General features: G+C 36.5%; 1 protein-coding gene across 2 annotated transcripts in view; it reads right to left on the reverse strand.

The window, feature by feature from the left end:
• Positions 1-16,536, reverse strand: part of LOC117408382 (platelet-derived growth factor C-like) — a 115,790-nt gene extending 99,254 nt beyond the window's left edge. The window contains exon 1 of one of the 2 annotated variants that reach the window (XM_034013326.3): positions 15,603-16,528. In XM_034013326.3, coding sequence (XP_033869217.1) covers positions 15,603-15,714 — 112 coding nt within the window. In that variant the 5' untranslated portion in view covers positions 15,715-16,528. Of the gene's footprint in view, positions 1-15,602 lie in introns of both variants that reach the window. The other variant, XM_059002293.1, reaches the window with a different exon arrangement.
• Positions 16,537-21,084: the final 4,548 nt, after the last annotated feature.

Raw genomic sequence — 21,084 nt, forward strand, 5'->3', positions numbered from 1 at the left:
AGAAAATTCTGTTTCATTTATAAGCCCATGCCTCTGTCTCCAAGTATGTGTCCCCACAACTGAAGGTAAGTAAATGCAAGTAAGGGGCCAAGATGTTTATAATCTGCATTGCTATACAACAGCTTGGCAAGTTGAGTTGATAAAACTGATTGATGATTAAAGTCAATAATATGGATTTCTTGCACCAGCGCAAGTGTCTGTTTGCACAATTACACCATACCAGTAAAGAGTCAGTTTAAGTTCTAGTGTGGTTTTTCTTTTTCAAATATGGGTAGTGTGTGTTAAGCAAAAAACAAAATAGCTACATTTAAAGCTGCTTTAAATGAGTGGCAAACAGGTCTTGAAGCACAGGATATGGTTTTTATTTTCACCACATTGAAAGTATGGGCTGATCAACTTTCACTAGACATAAAAATGGCAGCTGTTTTATGCACAGATTTAAAAATAACCAGAAACAAATTTAACTTGAATCCAGGAAAAACTGGACACTCCCTGTGGCGAAGTGTCCCGCCCCTTTGTTTATTACTTGTATTATTATGATTTATGTTTTGTATATGACGGCAAAAAGCTGTGTTAATGGTATTTTATTATTGTTTGGCCGGATAAGCAAGATGCTGGCCACCATGGTATTGTTATTGTTTTATTTTAAAAACCTCATGAGGATGCGTGACTGATCAGCTACTGATTATTTAACTAGCTGACAGTCACGCATCCTTATTAAACCCGTGCAGAATGTGACAGAATAAGATCGTTATAGCTGGTTAATCCCTCGATCACAGATATAAAAGCCTGCAGCTTTGCTTGTTCGAGGAAGGGTGTTCGAGAGTGGAGAACGGGTGTGGAAAGGAGGTCATAATTTAATTAAAAGAGATAACAATTGCTAAATGTGCTGGGTCTAAACCGGCATGATACTTGTTATTGTTATTGTTTATTTGTTTGGCCAACGTTCCCTTTTGTTTTGAGTGTTTTGTTTTGTTAAAACATTTACTTTTGTTTGTTTGATAAAATACTGAGTGCCGTAGCGTCTTGGTTTGCCCTGCCATCCCTTGTTGTGGTTTCTGTTTCTGGTCTGACGTCACCCCTGCAGCCATCCTGTTCACACTCCCCTATAAAAGTAGCCATGAGAGAAAAAAAGAACAAAAAGACACCAACCCGCTGCCAACACAAGCAAGGACTGGCTTCCAAAAGCATAATGGGGTGCAAAACTACCCAAGAAAATTCCACATCCAAAAGTATTTCTCCCATTTGCCTTGTTAAAACAGAAACTTGCTTGGCACCAAAATAAATAAAATGAATTACTGCTTTAAGTTGACTCCTGAGTCTTACATTATTGTTATAATGTATTGATACACTGTATTAATGTGTTGCTATACTCTTAACATACTGCAAATGCACATAAATACATAAAAAAAGAGAAAGCAATACAATACGTAACTGTAACAGCGGTGTTCTGTTACTGTGTGGGTATTGAAATGTTGAAATGCCACTCAAGCGTCCAGGTTTTATTAAACAATTAACACACAGGCAGGTGCACTGTTAGGTGGCTGCCACTAGGGTATCAGCAATGGTAACCCTAGTGTGGGAGGTCATACACACACGTGTACGTGAACATTATACAAAAAATACAAAAATAAAACACTGTTCAAAACAACTACAAAAGTTAAGTTGACCCAACAGTGGTCAATTCCCTGACACAACTAAAATACACTGTTGTGGGATTTAAATCCCTGAAATTAATCCCTATTCTGAGCACTCAGATCCCAGTTAAAACACACCGCCAGCTTGTTGACAAACAACAAACCAAGAACCAAGAACAAGCGACTGGCTTTTTCAGCTCCTTTTTAAAAGCATGTGGCCAGGGTTCATTGATAATCAATTGGTCAATCAACACCTGCCCACCTGCTGCACATGGATTTCAATTAGGCAGGGAGGGAATTCTAACCTCTCAGCCCCGTCATATATAGTACAAACTGTACTTACAAATGCTATTTATAAACCCAACAAAACATATTATTTACACACGCAGGGCCTCAGCCCTGCCACAATAACATTAATATAAAATTCTGTTATCATGAAAAGAGTACTCCCAAGAAAAGGATGATTTGAAATTGGTGAAATGATAATCAGTATGTAATAGTACAGTAATTAACTTAAGTAATTAAGTATTCAGTGAATATACATCTCAAGATTTTACAAGATCCTACACCATTTATTTTAATCTACAGTTGCTGATGTGGATGACTATTTTTTAGGCCATGGTGTAACCCAACAAAAATCCTTTGGAAAAGTCTTCAGCTGCTGTAGAAGAATTATATTCTTAATATTTGGCAAAAAAAATAAAATAAAAAAAACTGAATAATTAATCATGCAAGTGAGGCATTGCTAGTGGTCTGTATCTTCTCCACTGATGATGGCATCCTCTTAGGTGTGGTGTTGATCATAGCAGAGAATCCTGTGCTTTATGAAGCCCATCAACTTGTACAATTGCACCAAATGAAGAAGGGCAATACATCACGATATATGTACTTTCCTGTCTTGCTAGGAAGACACACATATTGAATGTTCTTCAAGGCATGTTTAATCTTGTCTGCTGAAGCTGAACTGTGTCTCTGTAAGTCTGTTGTAAAGATATAATAAGCTAATTTGCCTGTTTGGACTAGCTGTTAGGGAAATAACCGACTTGTTGATGTGAGTGTGTTCAGTTTTAAAACACAAAAAAATATCCAACTGATACAAAACCATGACCATGTGCACTGTATGTATCTGAGTGTAAGCAAACTTGAATCACAGTTATGACAAATTCATATTCTTTCAGTATATAACAAGCTAGATAAAACTGTAAAAGTGCTGACATTTTTTATCAACATTTGTTATTAAGGTTGACAGTTTGCCAATAACATTTCTTACTGTTGACAGATTAAGATGACAACTGTGTCAACACCAATACTCTAGATACGATTTGACACCACATTTTAAAAGTCATAATATAAAATGGAATGAAATATACAGTACTGTGCTTCACAATGTATAAACAGGGCAGTTGAAGATACCAGGATTATATATTTGAATCTTGCCTCTTCAGTTTCTGTTTTAAAAAGTGAATGGGGACAAACTATAAAACTATAAAACACCTAATGGTATTATTAGGTATGTTTTGGTAGGGACAGTGTTTAGTTCATGTATTAGTTGTGTTTGCTTCCTCTCCATCAGGCAGGCAATCCAGTCATGTGAGAATGCCTCCTCTGCTGTTTGTAGAGGAGCCAAAGGCAGGTGTGAATATGGTCAGGTTAAACAGGGTAATCAATTGCCAATTTAACCTGGCCACATGCACATAAAGAGAGCAGGGAGTCCTTAGTTCACACAGAAACTCCAGAGGAACCAAGAACCTAGCTGTAGTGAAAACTTATGGTACGCCAGTTTTGTTTAAGTTGCTTTGTTATTTTAAAATAATAAAAGTGCGCTAAAACACATTTCCTTTCCTGCAAGTGCCTTTCTTTGTGTTGCCTGGTGAACCAGCTTGGTCCTGCAACAGCTTCATATCCCACTCAACTCCACTAAGCCACACAGCCCTGATGACTGGACCTTTATTTTAACACACAACTTTATTACTTTAAGGTGGAATGAAAAACAAAAATATAAATTAAAAATAAAGCAACTTCTGTAATTTGGAAAAGACTATGTGGTACTTTATAAGGGTACAGTCACTTTAATAGGCATACCCCTCAAAAGGTTCCCAGCTGGTTGGTGTATCTGTGTATGTGAATGCAACCTAAACATCAAGGACGGCTGACTAACCCCACCAGTAAAAGTTATGAACAGCATGTATCCAGCACAGAATTAGGCCGGATGAATACGCTTGTTCAACCCAAGCACTCTGAATGACCAAGACCCATATAAAAATCACACCATGATGCAACTGCTCACCATGGTGAGTGTTAGCAATACCACTCAGGAAACCTCTGGTTAAAGAACACAACATGGCAATTCTTCTTCAGTGGTGCATTGAACTGCATAGTTGGGAGTCCCCGGTGTCTTACCTAGTAAAATCACTGCTGCTTAGAGTGAAGAAAGCTACATATTAAATCATTCCAATCATGTCTGTGCTGAGATAGATTGGATTTTGCAATTCATGCAGGGTTAGAATAGCTATCATAGCATGAATATGTCCCACCTGAGTCTGTAAATGTACTATTATGAATTGTTAATGCAGCTTTTGGAGATGATTTATTCCACAGATCATTTGATTAATATACCAAAATGACAGTAATTCTAAAACCCAGGAATGGGTGCAGTGATTTCTAACCTTGCCTTCTGCTCAGGCACCTGATGAGACTTACCAAGCTAGGCACACATATCCAGGATTTAGTGGTTTGAAAAAGTTTCATGCTTGAATAGTGACATACACACATTTGGACCTTCCTCGTTTCTGGAATGTGCTCACTGATACAGTATTGGTTTGTTTTATGAATAAGGGTTGTATGTTTTAAGCAAAAAAGGGAATCACATTAGATCTGTTTTAACCCTTTGTAGTTTGGTTTTATTAGGTCAAAATATAATCACACAACTTCTCACAAGAAGTATGTGTCTTAAACATGACTTCAGCTATTTCATGTTGATTCAAGGGGCCATGTATTTGAGAACTGTCTGAAAGCGGTAATATGTCTCTTCAAAGGTCCTGACAGAAATCAAAACATAGCTTGTTAATAATTTATTTTTGCCTCTTAAAAAGTATTTTAAAGGTTTAACATTGGAATTTACATCTAAGTGGCAGTTTGATAAATTACCTAAAAATATGCATATCAATGGTTGTGGCAGGGAGAGCCCTGTCGCTGATTCTTGCACAAGTGTGTGCAGCTGAGACATGTTGCTAGGCAACTAATTGAGCACTTAGGCTCGCCCGGCGCTGAGCTGATCGGGAGGTGCGTATTGGCTAGGGGATGTGTCCGGAAAGGTGCACGGAGCTCAAAAAGCATTTGTGACACAGTTCGAGGCTGCTGCATGGCCATTGCTGCACAGACGGGTGCTGAGCGAAAGCTTGTGCTTTGTTGACATTGAGGAGGAGAGCATCTGCTCCATGGAGAGAACTACTACAGAACCTTTGAACTGCAAGACAGAAGGAATTGCCCAGCCAAGGCCGTGTGAAGAGGTAGGAGACGCTGTGAGAAGAACGGGACTCCGGGAGCCCAGAAGTAGGTTAGTTTTGGGGAGGTTGATCCCAAACAGTGTATAGAGAGGGTTTTCATAGGGTTGTAGGTTCCTGAAGTGGGACGTTTCTTTTAGTGAGACTAGCACTCGCCATTTGTGTGGCAAACTTTTATTTTTAGATTTCTTTTGCTTTATTTTCTTTATTAATGTGACACTAGGCCTACCATTGCTGGTACCCAAGTGTCAACACCTGTGTGTAATTAAATCTGTGTGCCTGTGCAGCGTGTCAACACCCAGTGCTCTGTGTCTGCCTCATTATTATCCAGTGACGACCCACACGTAACAAATCCCCCTTTTATAATGGTTCATTCTCTTTAACACACAGGCTCATTTGTTACTCATTTGTTGCTCATTTTCTATGTTCGCCTTTCAATGTACTACTTGGAATGCAACAATATTTTGTCTAATTTAGGACTTTCATCTGTGATGTACTGCTAAATACTTATAAAGCAGTTGTAGTTTACAGAAAAAATAAATAAATAAATAAATATCAAGGCATTTGTGTGTGTATTTTATATTTCAAAATGTACACGTAAAAAACAGTGGCTGTCTAAGGTCGAATTAGTTTTGGAATTCTTACTGATATGTTGGGATGAAAGGCATATAGTTTCATGACAAGGACCATCCCTTATAAAAGTTTCCCATAGTAAAAGCATAGCAAAGTGGAACGCATGGGTAAGCATGCAAAGTACAGAGAGGTACAGTAAAGCATATTTAAAAGCATGGCAAACCAGGTTACATGATGGTAAAGACAGACTATAATATGGGAAAAGTGTAAAAATACTGTGAAAAAAATTATGTGGTAAACTTTTAAAGGGGATAATTTAATGAATTAATAATGTCAAATTTAAATACTGCTTAATTGAATTACAACACTGCTTTAATTTTGTAATTAACGCTGACTGAGAACGTTTTAAATAACAAAAATTAAATTATATTAGAATTTCAATTTTGAATACAAAAACATGAATCATCCATCAAATGTTTTTCAGTTTTAGGAATATTGTTGTCACAATGTTATTCACTGTTCAGCCAGTGATAGAGTGTTTGTAACTGGCAAACAGCACTTGCAATTCTGACCGAAGAACATTGTAAAAGTTAAACATTGGCTATCCATCACAGCATTACATTATCCTTATAGTATATCTAAAATCTTTGGAATAAATGAGCCATTTCACCTGGGATATATGTTTGTATTTCTTAAGTACTTTATAAGAGTTTTCAGAAGATTGTCACACATTTCTGAACTTAGAGGATAAGCACTAGATAGTAAAGATGATCTGTTTTTTTATACAGAGCTCGTTTTGGTGTCATTTTTACTAATAGTTTTCTCCTCTTGCTACTATGCAGAACCAGAGTTTATTTTGGTACACTGTTCCATTGACCTCCACGTGTCTCTCTCTTGGCTCATGCAGTGTGTTATTAGATGCACTAGCTGTAATGACTGTTTTTATGATTTAGAATTCATGTACTCTTCATTGTAAAGAGATCATTTGAAAAAGGGCTTAGCATGTACCAAATGTTTTAAAGAAGTGTATCTAAAATATTTTGTGATTGAAACAGGATGTACAGTATACAGTAGGATAGGATCTTGGTATGGAGTAAAAAGACTTAATAAGGAGTGAAAACTTTGGCTGTATTTATTTAAAATAAATGTCAGACTGCTGTGCCAATAACAGGAGATATATTTGGTTTAGAGATAGTAGCACTTGACCAAAATGCAGTTACCATTCTTTTTTGCACGAAGAAGAAGAAGAAGAAGAAGAAGAAGAAGAAGAAGAAGAAGAAGAAGAAGAAGAAGAGTAATAATTACGCATTATAAAACCTTGTCTAGCTCTGGAACTGTACAAGATATTTCAATTCTGATTTCAAATTTGAAATCCTTGGAACATCGCGCAGCTACCATATGCTCCAATTTTTTTATATAGAACTTGGAAAGAGGTTGAAATTGGCAGTTTTTAAAAATAGTTTTTACTATTAGTTTTTTTTATTATTTTACATTTTTCAATATTTTTTGGGAAGTGTAGCTTATATAAAAAAATATAATAGATCCCACAACAAAATAAATGATCTCACTGGAAACTACAAGCGCTTAAACACAAAGTGTTTATATTCATGACTAAATATGGTCATTCTGCGTAGGCAGCAAAGGGTTTCCATTAAAATTATATTGAAATGCATTCAAATGAAGATGAGATCTGGATCCTAAGCAGGTGAAAACATTATAATGTGACGTAAGAATTTTGCCTTGCACTTAGGCAAATGCTGACCCTCCAAAATCTTTACACCTCTTCTTACAAGGTGCAAACCATTGTAGAAGTGAGTAACTAAGAGCTGCATAAAAGCACACACCTGCAGAGACCTGTCATTGGCTTCAGGATGGCTGCTGTGGTACACCTCCTGATGCGACCACACTTGGCTCTTGTTGAGGAGAGACAGGAACACGTTCGGAGGAGAAAGGCAAGGCAAAGGAGACCCCGTATATTCAATCCCAGGGCACTTTGTTTGGGATGCCGGAGGATGCGTTGCTAAAGCATTATCGTCTCACTCCGCAGGTCATCCTTGACCTCATAACTGAATTGAGGGATGAGCTGGACCCCAGTATCAACCTAGGGCCACTGGTTTGCATGTTCAAGCTCCACAAATGTCATACAGCGACTACTGCTCTCTGTACTCCTAACTCTGCAAGTGCGGCTGCTAAATAGACCAATGTGCTCATTGAGACCCTCATTATCATAATTGCGGATCATTATTTGTGCGTGTTGAGTCATTTGCATTGCTCTTAAGCTTCCATAGGGCACAGTGCAAAATAATTGCCTGCCCACAATGCAATTTGAATTTTGCATCCACAATTATTTGCACTGCGCCTATACTTACATCACCCCCAATATGCCTGTCTTTCAAAGGGATGCGTGCAAGCAAACAAGACCAACAGAGACCCAGTGGATTTACATGTGTATATCTATTTGAGAATCCGGCCTAATTAGAAAGTATTTTCTCCAAGTCGAGACGGGATGGGGAAGCGTTTAAGATGTCACGAAAGAATTATGCACAAAGCTTGCCTTGCATTTGTCTATTGTAAATAATGTGTATTTTATGAATAAAACAAAGTTTGATATTCATGAAATGGTGTTATCCAGGTTGTTAAATAAGCCCAAAACGGTCTAGAACAGATTCATGACTAAAAGACCCTGGTCTTGAATGCCCTGCACTGCATGTGAACATAGTAAGTTGTTAGATTCCTTTTCATACTTTATTTTTTTAACAACGACACCAAATTTCTAAAAGCATAAACAGCACTCCCAGAAGCCTTGTCATTTGTGTCCAGGTCTGTTTACTTTAAGAAAGATAAAACACAAAATAATATGCCAATTGGGCCAAGTTTACACAGGCCAAGCCCATACTGAGTAAAACTCACAAACTAATCCTTCGTAAGCAGGGTTCTAATCCACAAATCCCTCTTTAATGTGGCCTAAGTGTATTAACCTGGTGTAAAATTATAATTCCATCTAGTTAAATGGTAATAAACTCTAAATTAGGGAATAATTCAATTATGTCCACCTTATGGAGTCTATGTGAAAAAAAACACCAATTGAATAACTAAAGTTCCAAATTATGTATGGCTTTTTCAATCTACTTAAAGTTACCATGTTTTCTTCAAGTTATGAAGCCACCACGTGGCACAGCATGCACAAATGATCACACTGAACCCAGGAGGCACTATACAATGGCCATTATGAATGCAAGCTACATTTTCACACATCAATAGCAGGGTTCCTAGTGGCATCTGATTTCAGTCATCCAAAAAGGAGGACTGCATGTTTATGTCAAAGGTTATACCCTGGCTAGTTTTCACTCAATGTGGCGCTGGTATCCAGCCTATTTTGATCGCTTTCCCCACCCTGTTTTTTTCCAAGCCACACTGATTATAGATTGATCCCAGGGGAGCTCTTTGATCAGTAGCCCTGGCAGTCTGCTGGTGCCACATGTCATCACGTTAACAAACAGCATGGAAGAACAACATTAATTTCTTTGGCTAAACACAGTTGCCTGCTTAAATAAGCAAAAATTTCACAGAAGACTGTGAAGCATTTGCTCTGCCCTTGACTTTTAAAGACAGATAACTATGCCACATAGCTGACTTGGCTGCAGTGCATGACAGAACTTGATAGTATTGAAAAACAGCACTTTAAACATTGCTGCACTGCCTTGTTTTGAACTTGCATAAGACGTCATTTGTGATGCTGAAAACACTATGCAGAACCACAAGTCCTTATACTTGTAATAAGAATTGTTGCCTATAACCTGTGGAGCTATTCTGTAATGAATGAGATAATATCCAATTGATACATAGCCAAGAAATATGTAGTGTATAATTTAATTTTTCACAGCCTAGTGTGAAAAGTAACATACTTACTCTATATTATACAAAGATACTTAAAAAATGATTTTCTTCAAACAACAAATACATAAATAAATAAATAAATAAATAACGCTTATGTGGTTATACTTTCCAACAACTACATTTGTCTCTTTATGTATTGGAAGATGAATTAACAGTTTGGGAGTGTGGAGGAAGGGATAATTCTACTGAATTTTTCACATTTCTCTAACACATTTCTCGATTACAGATTTGATTGAAGTGACTGTAATGGCTACTCTTTGAAACTGCTGTCCGATAGGAAGGAAGCTATTAGTGAGATATGATTCAGATTCGACTTTATCCTAAACGTCCTCACTCATGCCTTTTAGTGTAGGGAATGAAGATCATAAAACTATTTATTTCTATGAAAATCGGACTGAAAATATTTAAAACCAGGAAAATTAACTCACAATTAAATTCTCTAGTCGTTTATCTATTGTCCACTAAAATACTGTTCAAGTTTTATTACAGAATTGTCAGAGTTGTTATCTTTAATTTCTATTGACTCAAATGACTTACTGATTACTGGAGATATTAATATCCATATTGACTCCTTATCTTCTCCTTTGGCTGCAGGTTTACAACCTGTTCTTGATTGTTTTGGTCTCATACAGTCTATACACTCTCCAACACATGTTCATGGTCATACATTATCTTCTTATTTCTCAGGGTTTTACTCTCCCAAACATTACCATAAAAGATCTGACTAACTCTGATCACTTCATTATTAGTCCTAACATAAATGCTTCTTCTCCCCCTTAAGACCAACTTCAAAACTTATAACCTACCGTTCTAAGGCACTACTGTCTGCCTCTAACCTTCTTGATTTCCTCTTGTTTTCCACTTTTAATACAGAACCTACATGTGTTGATGATGCAGTTACCATCTATAACTCCACCCTTACTGACATTATTGATCACGTTGCTCCTCTAGAAAACTAGGAATGTAACTCATGTCCATCCTTGTCCTAGTATACAGACCGTCTTAGAAATTTAAAAAGGACTGGACGTAACCTGGAACGTAAATGGAGTAGCTCGCTGTGACTGTCCATAGGGAGATCTGGAAGGACCATGTATCTACTTATAATCATGCTCAGAACTGTTCATTACTCTGACATTATTATTAAGGGTCATGGCAACTCTAAAGTATTGTTCAGGACCTTTAGCAAAATTCTACGTCCTAACCATAATGCTGGCTCTACTTCCTCTCTACATTGTGAGGATTTTGCTAAATTTTTTACAGATAAAGTTGAATCCATTAGAACTTATTTGCTGTCACTTAATGCTCAAGACATTAATTTTACCATAGAAAATTAATCTACTCTAAACCTTTCTAATTTTACTGTAGCTAAGGTTGACAATATTGTTACTACAATGAATAATTTGTGCTCTCTACCTGTACCTCGACCTGTTCTCTGGATCCTTGGCCAACTAAGCTTCAATGCATTGACTATCTTGCTTCCTTTATTACCAAAACTAAAAAAGCTGTCTTTGGAATCTGGGGTGGTTCCAGCAGCCTAAAACTTTCCACTGTAACTCCTATTCTTAAAAAAACCCTCATTGGATTCTGATGTTTTAAACAATTACCGTCCCAATATCGAACCTCCCTTTTTGGGCTAAGGTTCTGGAGAAAACTATTTACACTAAACAATTACTAGAATATCTTTCTAATAATGATGTTCTTGAAACAATTTCTATCTGGATTTTGGACAAAGCACACTACTGAGTCAGCAGATAATGGCAAGCCATCAGCACTTATTTTATTAGACATCACTGCTGCCTTCGATACCATTGATCATTACATTTCACTAGATCAACTGGATAAGTATGTTGGATTGAGTGGAACTGTGCTCTCCTGGTTTAGTTCTTACTTATCCAATCGGAAGCATTCTGTATCCTAAGTTGGTGCTAACTGTACTATGTCTAATGTGTCATCGGCTGACCCGCAGTGATCTGTTCTAGGCCCTTTGCTTTTTAATCTCTATATGCTCCCACAAGGAAACGTAATTCGAAAGCATGGATTAAAGTTATGCTGATTACACACAAGTGTATATTGAATTTACTACTGGCACTACAAATGCTGATTGTAGGTTATCTGCTTGTTTGGATGATATTGTAGTTTGGATGACTAAAAACTTTCTACAGTTGAATTCTAATACTAATTAGCCATACTAAAGGGGGATTTCAACTTCCCACATATAAAATGGGAAAACCCAATGGGGGGCACGACGGACGAAATTGAAATGGTGGAAATGACAAATGACTGCTTCCTAACGCAATTTGTCAAGGCACCGACTAGAGGGGAGGCATGCCTTGACTTAGTCTTTTCAAATAATGAAGACAGAATAACTAAAACAGAGGTCAGAGAGCCATTGGCAAACTCAGACCACAACATGGTCTCATTTGAAATATTTTTTAAAACCCCAAAAGTAATAACTAAAGCTAAGGTTTACAATTTTAGAAAAGCAAACTACAAAGGTATGAAACAGAGACTAACAGAAGTAGATTGGAGTAAAATAGAGAAAACATCCACAGAAAAAGGGTGGCTGTTTTTTAAAAATGTAGTACTAGAGGCACAAAACAATTACATCCCAAAAGTAGACAAATCTAAATCTAAAACAAAATGGCCAAAATGGTTTAATAGATCAATTAAAAAAAATATTCAGCGAAAAAAGGCACTTTACAGAGCGTTTAAAAGGGACCAAAAACAAAGCACACAGAAAGAGTACTTGGAACTGCAAACACAAGTAAAAAAGGAAGTTAGAAAGGCCAAGAGAGAGATAGAAATCAATATTGCTAAGGGGGCTAAAACCAATTCCAAAATGTTTTTCCAATATTATAACAGCAAGAGAACATTCAAAGAGGAGGTTAAATGTCTAAGAGACACAAATGGCAAAATCATAGATCAAGAAAAAAAATAGCAAATATATTAAATGATTACTTTTCACAGGTTTTTACAAAGGAGACACAGACAACATGCCCCACATGTCGACCTGTTCCTATCCAGTTTTAAATAACTTTAGCATAACAGAGGCAGAAGTGTTAAAGGGACTAGGAGCTCTTAAAATAAACAAATCCCCTGGGCCGGATGAGATCCTCCCAATAGTACTCAAAGAAATGAAAGAAGTTATTTACAAACCGCTAACCAAGATCATGCAACAGTCTCTTGACACAGGGGTTGTACCAACAGACTGGAAAATAGCAAATGTAATACCAATCCACAAAAAGGGAGACAAAACCGAACCAGGTAACTACAGACCAATAAGCCTGACTTCTATTATATGTAAACTTATGGAAACTATAATAAGATCCAAAATGGAAAATTACTTATATGGTAACAATATCCTGGGAGACAGCCAGCATGGTTTTAGGAAAGGGAGATCATGTCTAACTAACCTGCTTGACTTTTTTGAGGATGCAACATTGAAAATGGATAACTGCAAAGCATACGACATGGTTTATTTAGATTTCCAGAAAGCTTTTGACAAAGTCCCGAATAAAAGATTAATTCTCAAACTGAACGCAGTAGGGATTCAAGGAAATGCATGCACATGGATTAGGGAGTGGTTAACAGGTAGAAAACAGAAAGTACTGATTAGAGGAGAAACCTCAAAATGGAGTGAGGTAACTAGTGGTGTACCACATGGATCAGTATTAGGTCCTCTGCTATTCCTAATCTACATTAATGATTTAGACTCTGATATAGTAAGCAAACTCGTTAAATTTGCAGACGACACAAAAATAGGAGGAGTGGCAGACACTGTTGAAGCAGCAAAGGTCATTCAAAATGATCTAGACAGCATTCAAAATTGGGCAGACACATGGCAAATGAAATTTAATAGAGAAAAGTGTAAAAGAGAAAAGTATTGCATGCGGGCAGTAAAAATGTGCATTATAAATATCATATGGGAGATACTGAAATTGAAGAAGGGAACTATGAAAAAGACCTAGGAGTTTATGTTGACTCAGAAATGTCTTCATCTAGACAATGTGGGGAAGCTATAAAAAAGGCTAACAAGATGCTTGGATATATTGTGAGAAGTGTTGAATTTAAATCAAGGGAAGTAATGTTAAAACTCTACAATGCATTAGTAAGACCTCACCTAGAATATTGTGTTCAGTTCTGGTCACCTCGTTACAAAAAGGATATTGCTGCTCTAGAAAGAGTGCAAAGAAGAGCAACCAGAATTATCCCAGGTTTAAAAGGCATGTCGTATGCAGACAGGCTAAAATAATTTAATCTATTCAGTCTTGAACAAAGAAGACTACGCGGTGATCTGATTCAAGCATTCAAAATTCTAAAAGGTACTGACAATGTAGACCCTGGGGAATTTTTCGACCTGAAAAAAGAAACAAGGACCAGGGGTCACAAATGGAGATTAGATAAAGGGGCATTCAGAACAGAAAATAGGAGGCACTTTTTTACACAGAGAATTGTGAGGGTCTGGAACCAACTCCCCAGTAATGTTGTTGAAGCTGACACCCTGGGATCCTTCAAGAAGCTGCTTGATGAGATTCTGGGATCAATAAGCTACTAACAACCAAACGAGCAAGATGGGCTGAATGGCCTCCTCTCGTTTGTAAACTTTCTTATGTTCTTATGTTCTTATGTTCTTAATAAGAGATACATTATTTTGGTAGGCACTAGGAAACAACTTCAAACTACATCACTATCCCTGACCTTCTGTGGTCTGGACATTGCTGTATCTGCTTCAGCCAGGAATCTGGGAGTAACCATAGATTCTGGTCTTAGACATCGCCTATTGATTACTGTAAAGTATTGCTGATTGGTCTGTCTTCTCACTCGGTGATTTGGTTACAACTGGTCCAAAATGCACTGGCTGCCCGTCAAGTTTCGTATTACATTTCAGATCTTACTCTTGACTTATAAAGCTGTTCAGGGAATAGGGCCTACATATTTATCTAATTTGCTGCATCCCTATATCCCTATACGTCACCTGCGCTCTTCGGGTTTTAAGTTGCTCACCATTCCTTCATTTAGGTATGTCACTCTGGGATGTCATAGTTTTTCTACTTGTGCTCCCTCCCTCTGGAATTCCCTGCCTCCAGTTGTCAGAAACTCTGGCACACTGGAGGAATTTAAATCTTTATTAAAAATGTACTGTTTTTTTCAAGCATATGGAAAATAGAAATGTAATATTTGTGTTAGTATTTTAATCGTTGTAAATAATGTTTTTTTTTTTTGTTCCTTGTTTTGTAAAGCGCTTTGGAATGGTGTGCCATGAAAGTTGCTATATAAAAATAAATTGATTGATTGATTGATATTTTAGAACATTTTTCTTAATTTTAAGACAGTGCATTTCAATGGAGTATTTAAAATCGCAATCACTTTTTTTTTTTGTTTCAAATCCAGTCTTTATGATGCACTAACCTTGACATCAATGTATATGCTAAATTGCTTGGGGAAATGGTGAAAAGATAACCCAACACCTTGCTTGTTGTCAGATCTCAAGTATACCAAAATCTTAATTTATTTATTTATTTATTGATAAACGGAGGTAATAACCTTAGTTCAGGAACTGATTTAGAAAAACAGTGTAAATTAGGAGAGGTTCAGAGGGTAAGCAAATTACACACCCTGAAGCTGCCCTCTGTATGAAAGAAGCCTTGTACAGCTTTGAAGAAACTTGCTCCCATGAGAATAAGGATTTTAGCGTTTCTTTTGGTACACTTGAAAGCTAAAGTAATTTCCACTTCCTACGCAGGATAGGGCAGTTTGTAGGAAACAAAACGTGTCCATTCACTAACATTAGCTCTCAGGGGAAGTTACTGCCTTGAAAAAGACAGTATTTTTTTTTTTTTAAGAACCAACATAAAATTCAATGGAATATGTACACGCCTGCTTCCCAAGCTGTGTTGCACTTTTCAACCCCGAGTTGCAAAAATTATTTAAAGAACAGTAGAGGCGTGCAGTCAACACGGCATTGCTGAATGTATTACAGTAGGGTTCTTACCGTTTGCTTCTTTCATACTGGAAAGCTGAAACTTGTTGCTGATGCTGGATTCAGCTTCTGATCCATGTTGTTGGAGTGAAGATAATAGGAGTAATAATAATGATGGGATCATTTGGATGAATGTTGCGGCAGCTATATGCACTTCACAATTGTTGTTTCGGAGTCAATTTTACCATGCACTAACTTCAGTAGGAAGAAAACTTTGATCCTGGCTTGGCAACATTTGTAGCAGATAATCACAGGGTAGTATCTATAATATCCCATCCAAAAGGCTAAAGAAATAGAAACCGGGACCTTCGCTGGCACCCTGAGACTAAACAATTCTCCAAGAAATGATGGACGTACTTCACCAGAGGCAGGATGAGAAGTTAGTGCAAAGCACCTGTCAGCTTTATAAAAACTTGGCACAACTTGTAGAAACTCGATGATAGCTTTACGTTTGACACATATAAACTGTCCGCCGAAATATTTACTTAGCAATATAAATAACAGGCAGGGTCAATCATGTTTGAACAAAGAAAGCATGATCATATTCATGCAAAAAAAAAAATGTTACGGTACGTTTCATTTAATTTTAAATAACCTGGTAAATTGACTTTGCTTTACTTTCCATTTGTATGCTTATGCCTTTCAAAAGTGTTCTTTTTTTAAACCATAAACTGTATTGTCCACCTCTTAAAAATAACTTCCAAAGTCGTGCATTCCAAGTAGAGATGTATCTCGCGCCGTAGCTAAAGATTTATCTGTGAGCCCGCGGGTGAAATTCCGGCTGATCCAGTAAAGAAGGATTCCCAGAGTTGTGTGAAGTCTGATCTCCTGTACAGAAAATGGAATAGAGTTGCAATGCTGAGACTGCAGTGTCTGACTCCTGGGTGAACACAGACTGCCAACTGGCGACACAACAGGTGGTATAATATAAAGTAAAACTTTCCCAACACAGGAAACTCCCCCGGGGAACTATTAACCATTGATGTACTGGATCTTCTGCATGCAGATTTCAATCAATTCAAAGTATATTATTATTATTATTATTATTATTATTATTATTATTATTATTATTATTATTATTATACAATAATAATAATAATAATAATAATAATAATAATAATAATAATAATAATAATAATAATAATAATATGATTATATCGTATCATTTAGCGGCTTTTAAAAAGTACCAACAATAATTATTTGTTTTTCTTTCAATATTAACTGTGGAATCCCCTTATGATGTCTCACTTTACACCACATTTTCACAAGTACTTCATACGGTATTTGAAGTCAAGGAAACACACAGTAATAAAATTTTATAATGTTAATAATCTGCATTTTAGTATTATATAGACAAATAGTTTATAAACATTCTAATTAATTCATGTTTCTAGTTATATTGCTATACTAAACAATATATGCATGGATATCAGAAATAAATATTTGTCACATGTGCATATGGTATAATATTAGTCAGATATTCTTCTACATAGATGTCAGTGCTTCTTGAGTGCATTTTATGTTTGTCTTTTTGTTCTTCTGAATAGTGAGGCTCCTAAGTGAACCCCGCCATAGGAAAATGAAGGAAAGATAAGAGGTGTAAACAAAAATATGTATCTGGCTAAAAGGGCATTTCAGTTTTTGCATTAGTGTTCAATATTAATGTGGTTAGGTAAGACACAAAGATGTGTTTTGTGTATAACACCATATTAAATGGTCATGGAAAAGAAGAGAGAAGAAGGTTTAATAGCACAACTTTGGAAAATGTCCCCTTAGGAAATAATGTCACCTTTAGATACCACTAGCATTTACCTTGAGCCTCAGAGCCACGTCTGAGTATATGGAGTCTCATTTGTCTACAAACATTAGGTCCTGTTTTTTTAAAATTGTATTATTATTATTAAACAGTTGCAATAATAAGACCCACCACCATTTAGGTGCATTGGATTTACTCAGTTATGTTCTACCTAAACATTTTAACCTTTAGTTGCTACATTCTTTCTGTTGATCTTTTCCACAGAAATACTTTTGTTTGAATGCTATTTTCCAGCTAAACATGCTAGAAGTTAACCCACAAAGCTCCTTCAAGTTCCTACTTGATCTCCTTAGTAAGCACTGAAAAAAGCTGCAGCCCTTGATTTTAAGATTATATTCATCCTACCCTAACATTTGTTTTATATTGAGATGTTTGATTTATTATTGATTTTTACTTAGCGCTTGGTGCTACCTGGTGGCAAAATATTGTAATTACACTATTCATTTTTAACGATCATTTAAAAGTTTATTTTAAAACAGTGACTGCCCTTACTATTAGGATGGCAATTCCACTACAGTTATTTCATTTAAGACCTGTATTGGAAGAGCAAATGCCCAGTTAAATCTCAATTCCTGCACACCCCTAACAACCAGTACAAAAACTAAAGTGGGACATGAAGTTGTTCTCACCATCACCAGTCTCTCACTATGAAAAAAAAAAAAAAAATTACAATTTGTTGGAGTTGGGGGGGGGGGGGGAGTCTTTATTTATTTATGTATTTATTTATTTATTTATTAAAGATTTAGTTAGTTATTAAAATCACCAAGAGAGCCCCTTGAGATTGCCCTATATGAAGCTGCCTGTGCTATTCTCTTATACTGTATACGTGTTTTAAACATGACATTATACCAAGTACAGTAACTCTTCTGCTTCTTTTTTTTCATAAGTTACATTATTTTGAAGCCACTGTAAAATCTAATGATAAACTACACAGATATTAACTTTATTATATAACACCACAACATTAAATTTACAGATGATATGAGCCACACAAGATATCAGTTAAATTTCATTAGCAGAAATTAATAAAGCAGTTTATCCACTTTGTATACCTTTAATGCAGATACGATTTTAAAGCCATTATGATTGTAAATTAAAGTTGTTGGTTTTGTATATTATTGAAACATCATCAGATTTTTTTATTTACATGAACCACGTGCCAAAATGTTTCATAGCTTCTTTGAAAAAGGATCCATAACTGCAGTTTGGCTCAAGGGATGAGGCTGTGCTCATTAGTGAATGTGCAATGGAGTGGAGTTAGCAAATATCAGGCAAGGAATTGATGTTAATGGGCGATGTAAATCTAAAAAGGCAAGGTAGGAGTTCTGAAAAAGCATAAAGTTTGCTGGATGATTGGCAGTTAGATCAAATTATTAATCAGCCTACTGGGATAAATACTCAGTCAGGTAATCACTCTATTATAGACTGGATTATGGTCTCAAAAACAGGCAGTTACCCAATGTGGGGTACTAGCAGATGAGTTTAGCGACCATCGTCCAGTCTATTGTATTTAGAAGGCTAAAACAAATAAAGGACCAGCCAAAATGATCTTGTACAGGTCTTTTCATAAATTTGAGCTGAATGCCTTTGTTAATGATGTAACAAATATAATTCTGGACTCAAAATCTGCCTGGTCTCTTTTTTTTCTCAGAATTCATAATGGTATGCGATAAACATGCCCCGTTAAATCACATCACTTACCTTGGGTAACCCCAGACCTAATAGAGCTGTTTTGTACGAGAGATCAGGCATGGCAGAGATCTAGGTTAACTGGAGATCATTCTGATAAAATAATATACAGACAACTGAGAACTAAAAGTACAGCCTTAATGCGAAAAGCAAAAGCTGAATATTTCTTAAATTACATAGATACAAATTTTAAAAATCTGCATACCTTCTGGCAAGGTTTTAATACATTATTTAATAGAGGGAAAGGGTTTTTACCTCGCACTTAAACCTGCAAGGAAAAATAGGTAGTCAGTCAGTGCAGATCTTGTTTTTAACCACTATTTTACAACTTTTGATTATAAACCCCTTACTGGCCTCAATTTTGAATCTTGCCTCAAATTTTAATTTAAACCGTTAAATGAGGGTGAAGTATATAAACTCTTAATGCAAATTGATGTTTCCAAAAAAAGCAGGTGCAGATGGAATAGAACCCAGACTCCTCAAAGCTGCTGCCTACCCCTTGAAAAGACACTCACTATATTAATTAATATGTCTCATGTCTAGTGAAATGCCTCACCAGTTAAAACAAGCTACAGTATCTCCCATCTTTAAAAGTGAAGATGTCGGCCCTTGGTAATTATAGACCTATATCTGTCTTACCAGTATTATCAAAGACTATTGAAAAAATCATGCAAACTCAATTGACTAATTATTATCTAACAACAAATAATGTATTTACTGATTATCAGTCTGGTTTCCGAAAAGCTCACTCGACCACAACTGCATTATTAAAACTAACAAATGATATATATCAGGCAATAGGGGCAAAGAAACTCACTGATACCATTTTTATTGACTTCCTAAAGCTTTTGACCTAGTTGACCATACAATACTTCTTAATAAGTTAAGTAATCTTGGAGTTACAGGAAGTACATTGTCGTGGTTTAAATCATATTTATCGGAACGTTCACAAGCTGTTGTCTTTGGAAAAAATAAATCTTACTTCATGCCCATATCCCTAGGTGTCCCGCAAGGGTCAATTCTTGGACCTCTTTTATTTTCTATTTTTATTTATGAAATTAGAACAATTGCAAGAAAAGGTCTGTACATATGTATGCGGATAGTTCTGATAATATAAGATAAGATACTACAGAGTGATTTTCTGGAACTTCAAAAAAGGTTTGATGAAAATGGTCTGATCTTAAATGAAAAAAGACAAATATTATGCTATTTGGTTCGGAGAAAATTATACAAAATACTAATTCAAATGTTACTATTGTTACTTGTAATACTACACCGTTGGAGAGAGTTGACCCTTTTAAATATCTAGGTGTTTATATTGACACATCTCTTAAATTTGAAAAACATATTAAAGATGTATGTAATAAAATTGGTAGGAGGCTCGGAGTATTGTATGGTCCGCGACATTGTTTAAATTTTACAACACGGTTTAAATTAGTTCAACAACTTGTATTCCCTATAATCCTGATTCCTTATAATCTCCTGCATCCTGATAACAGCTATAATAACCAAAGTAACTCATAGGGCAGCATATTGGCATTTCAATACAAAACTATTGCAGAGACAAGCCCTGGGCAGTCTGCTGGAGGAGAAGGTGCGGGGGCACAAGTGTGATCCTGTTTTATTGAGCTCAGAGACATAGATGCCCCCAAGGACTTGAAAAAAAGAGAGAGCGCAGTAAGTGGTTGACCTTTGTCCGACTGACCAGTGGCAGGGAGCTACTTGGCCAGGAGGAGATTGGCGAGGCGGCGGTGCAGTTCTACATTGAGCTGTTTTCCAGAGAGCTCTGTGACCAGACTGACACAAATACGTTGCTACAAGGACTGCCCAGCTTAGGCCAGGATGAGCAAGGGAGTCTGGAAACACAGCTGTCTTTACAGGAACTGACCACCACCGTCATGCAGATGGCCAGTGGAAAAGCCCCAGGGATTGATGGCCTGCCAGCTGAATTATATCAGCACTTCTGGAAGGAGCTGGGGCCGGACCTGC

Source organism: Acipenser ruthenus, chromosome 2, assembly GCF_902713425.1.
Source record: "Acipenser ruthenus chromosome 2, fAciRut3.2 maternal haplotype, whole genome shotgun sequence".
Classification (NCBI taxonomy): Eukaryota; Metazoa; Chordata; class Actinopteri; order Acipenseriformes; family Acipenseridae; genus Acipenser; species Acipenser ruthenus.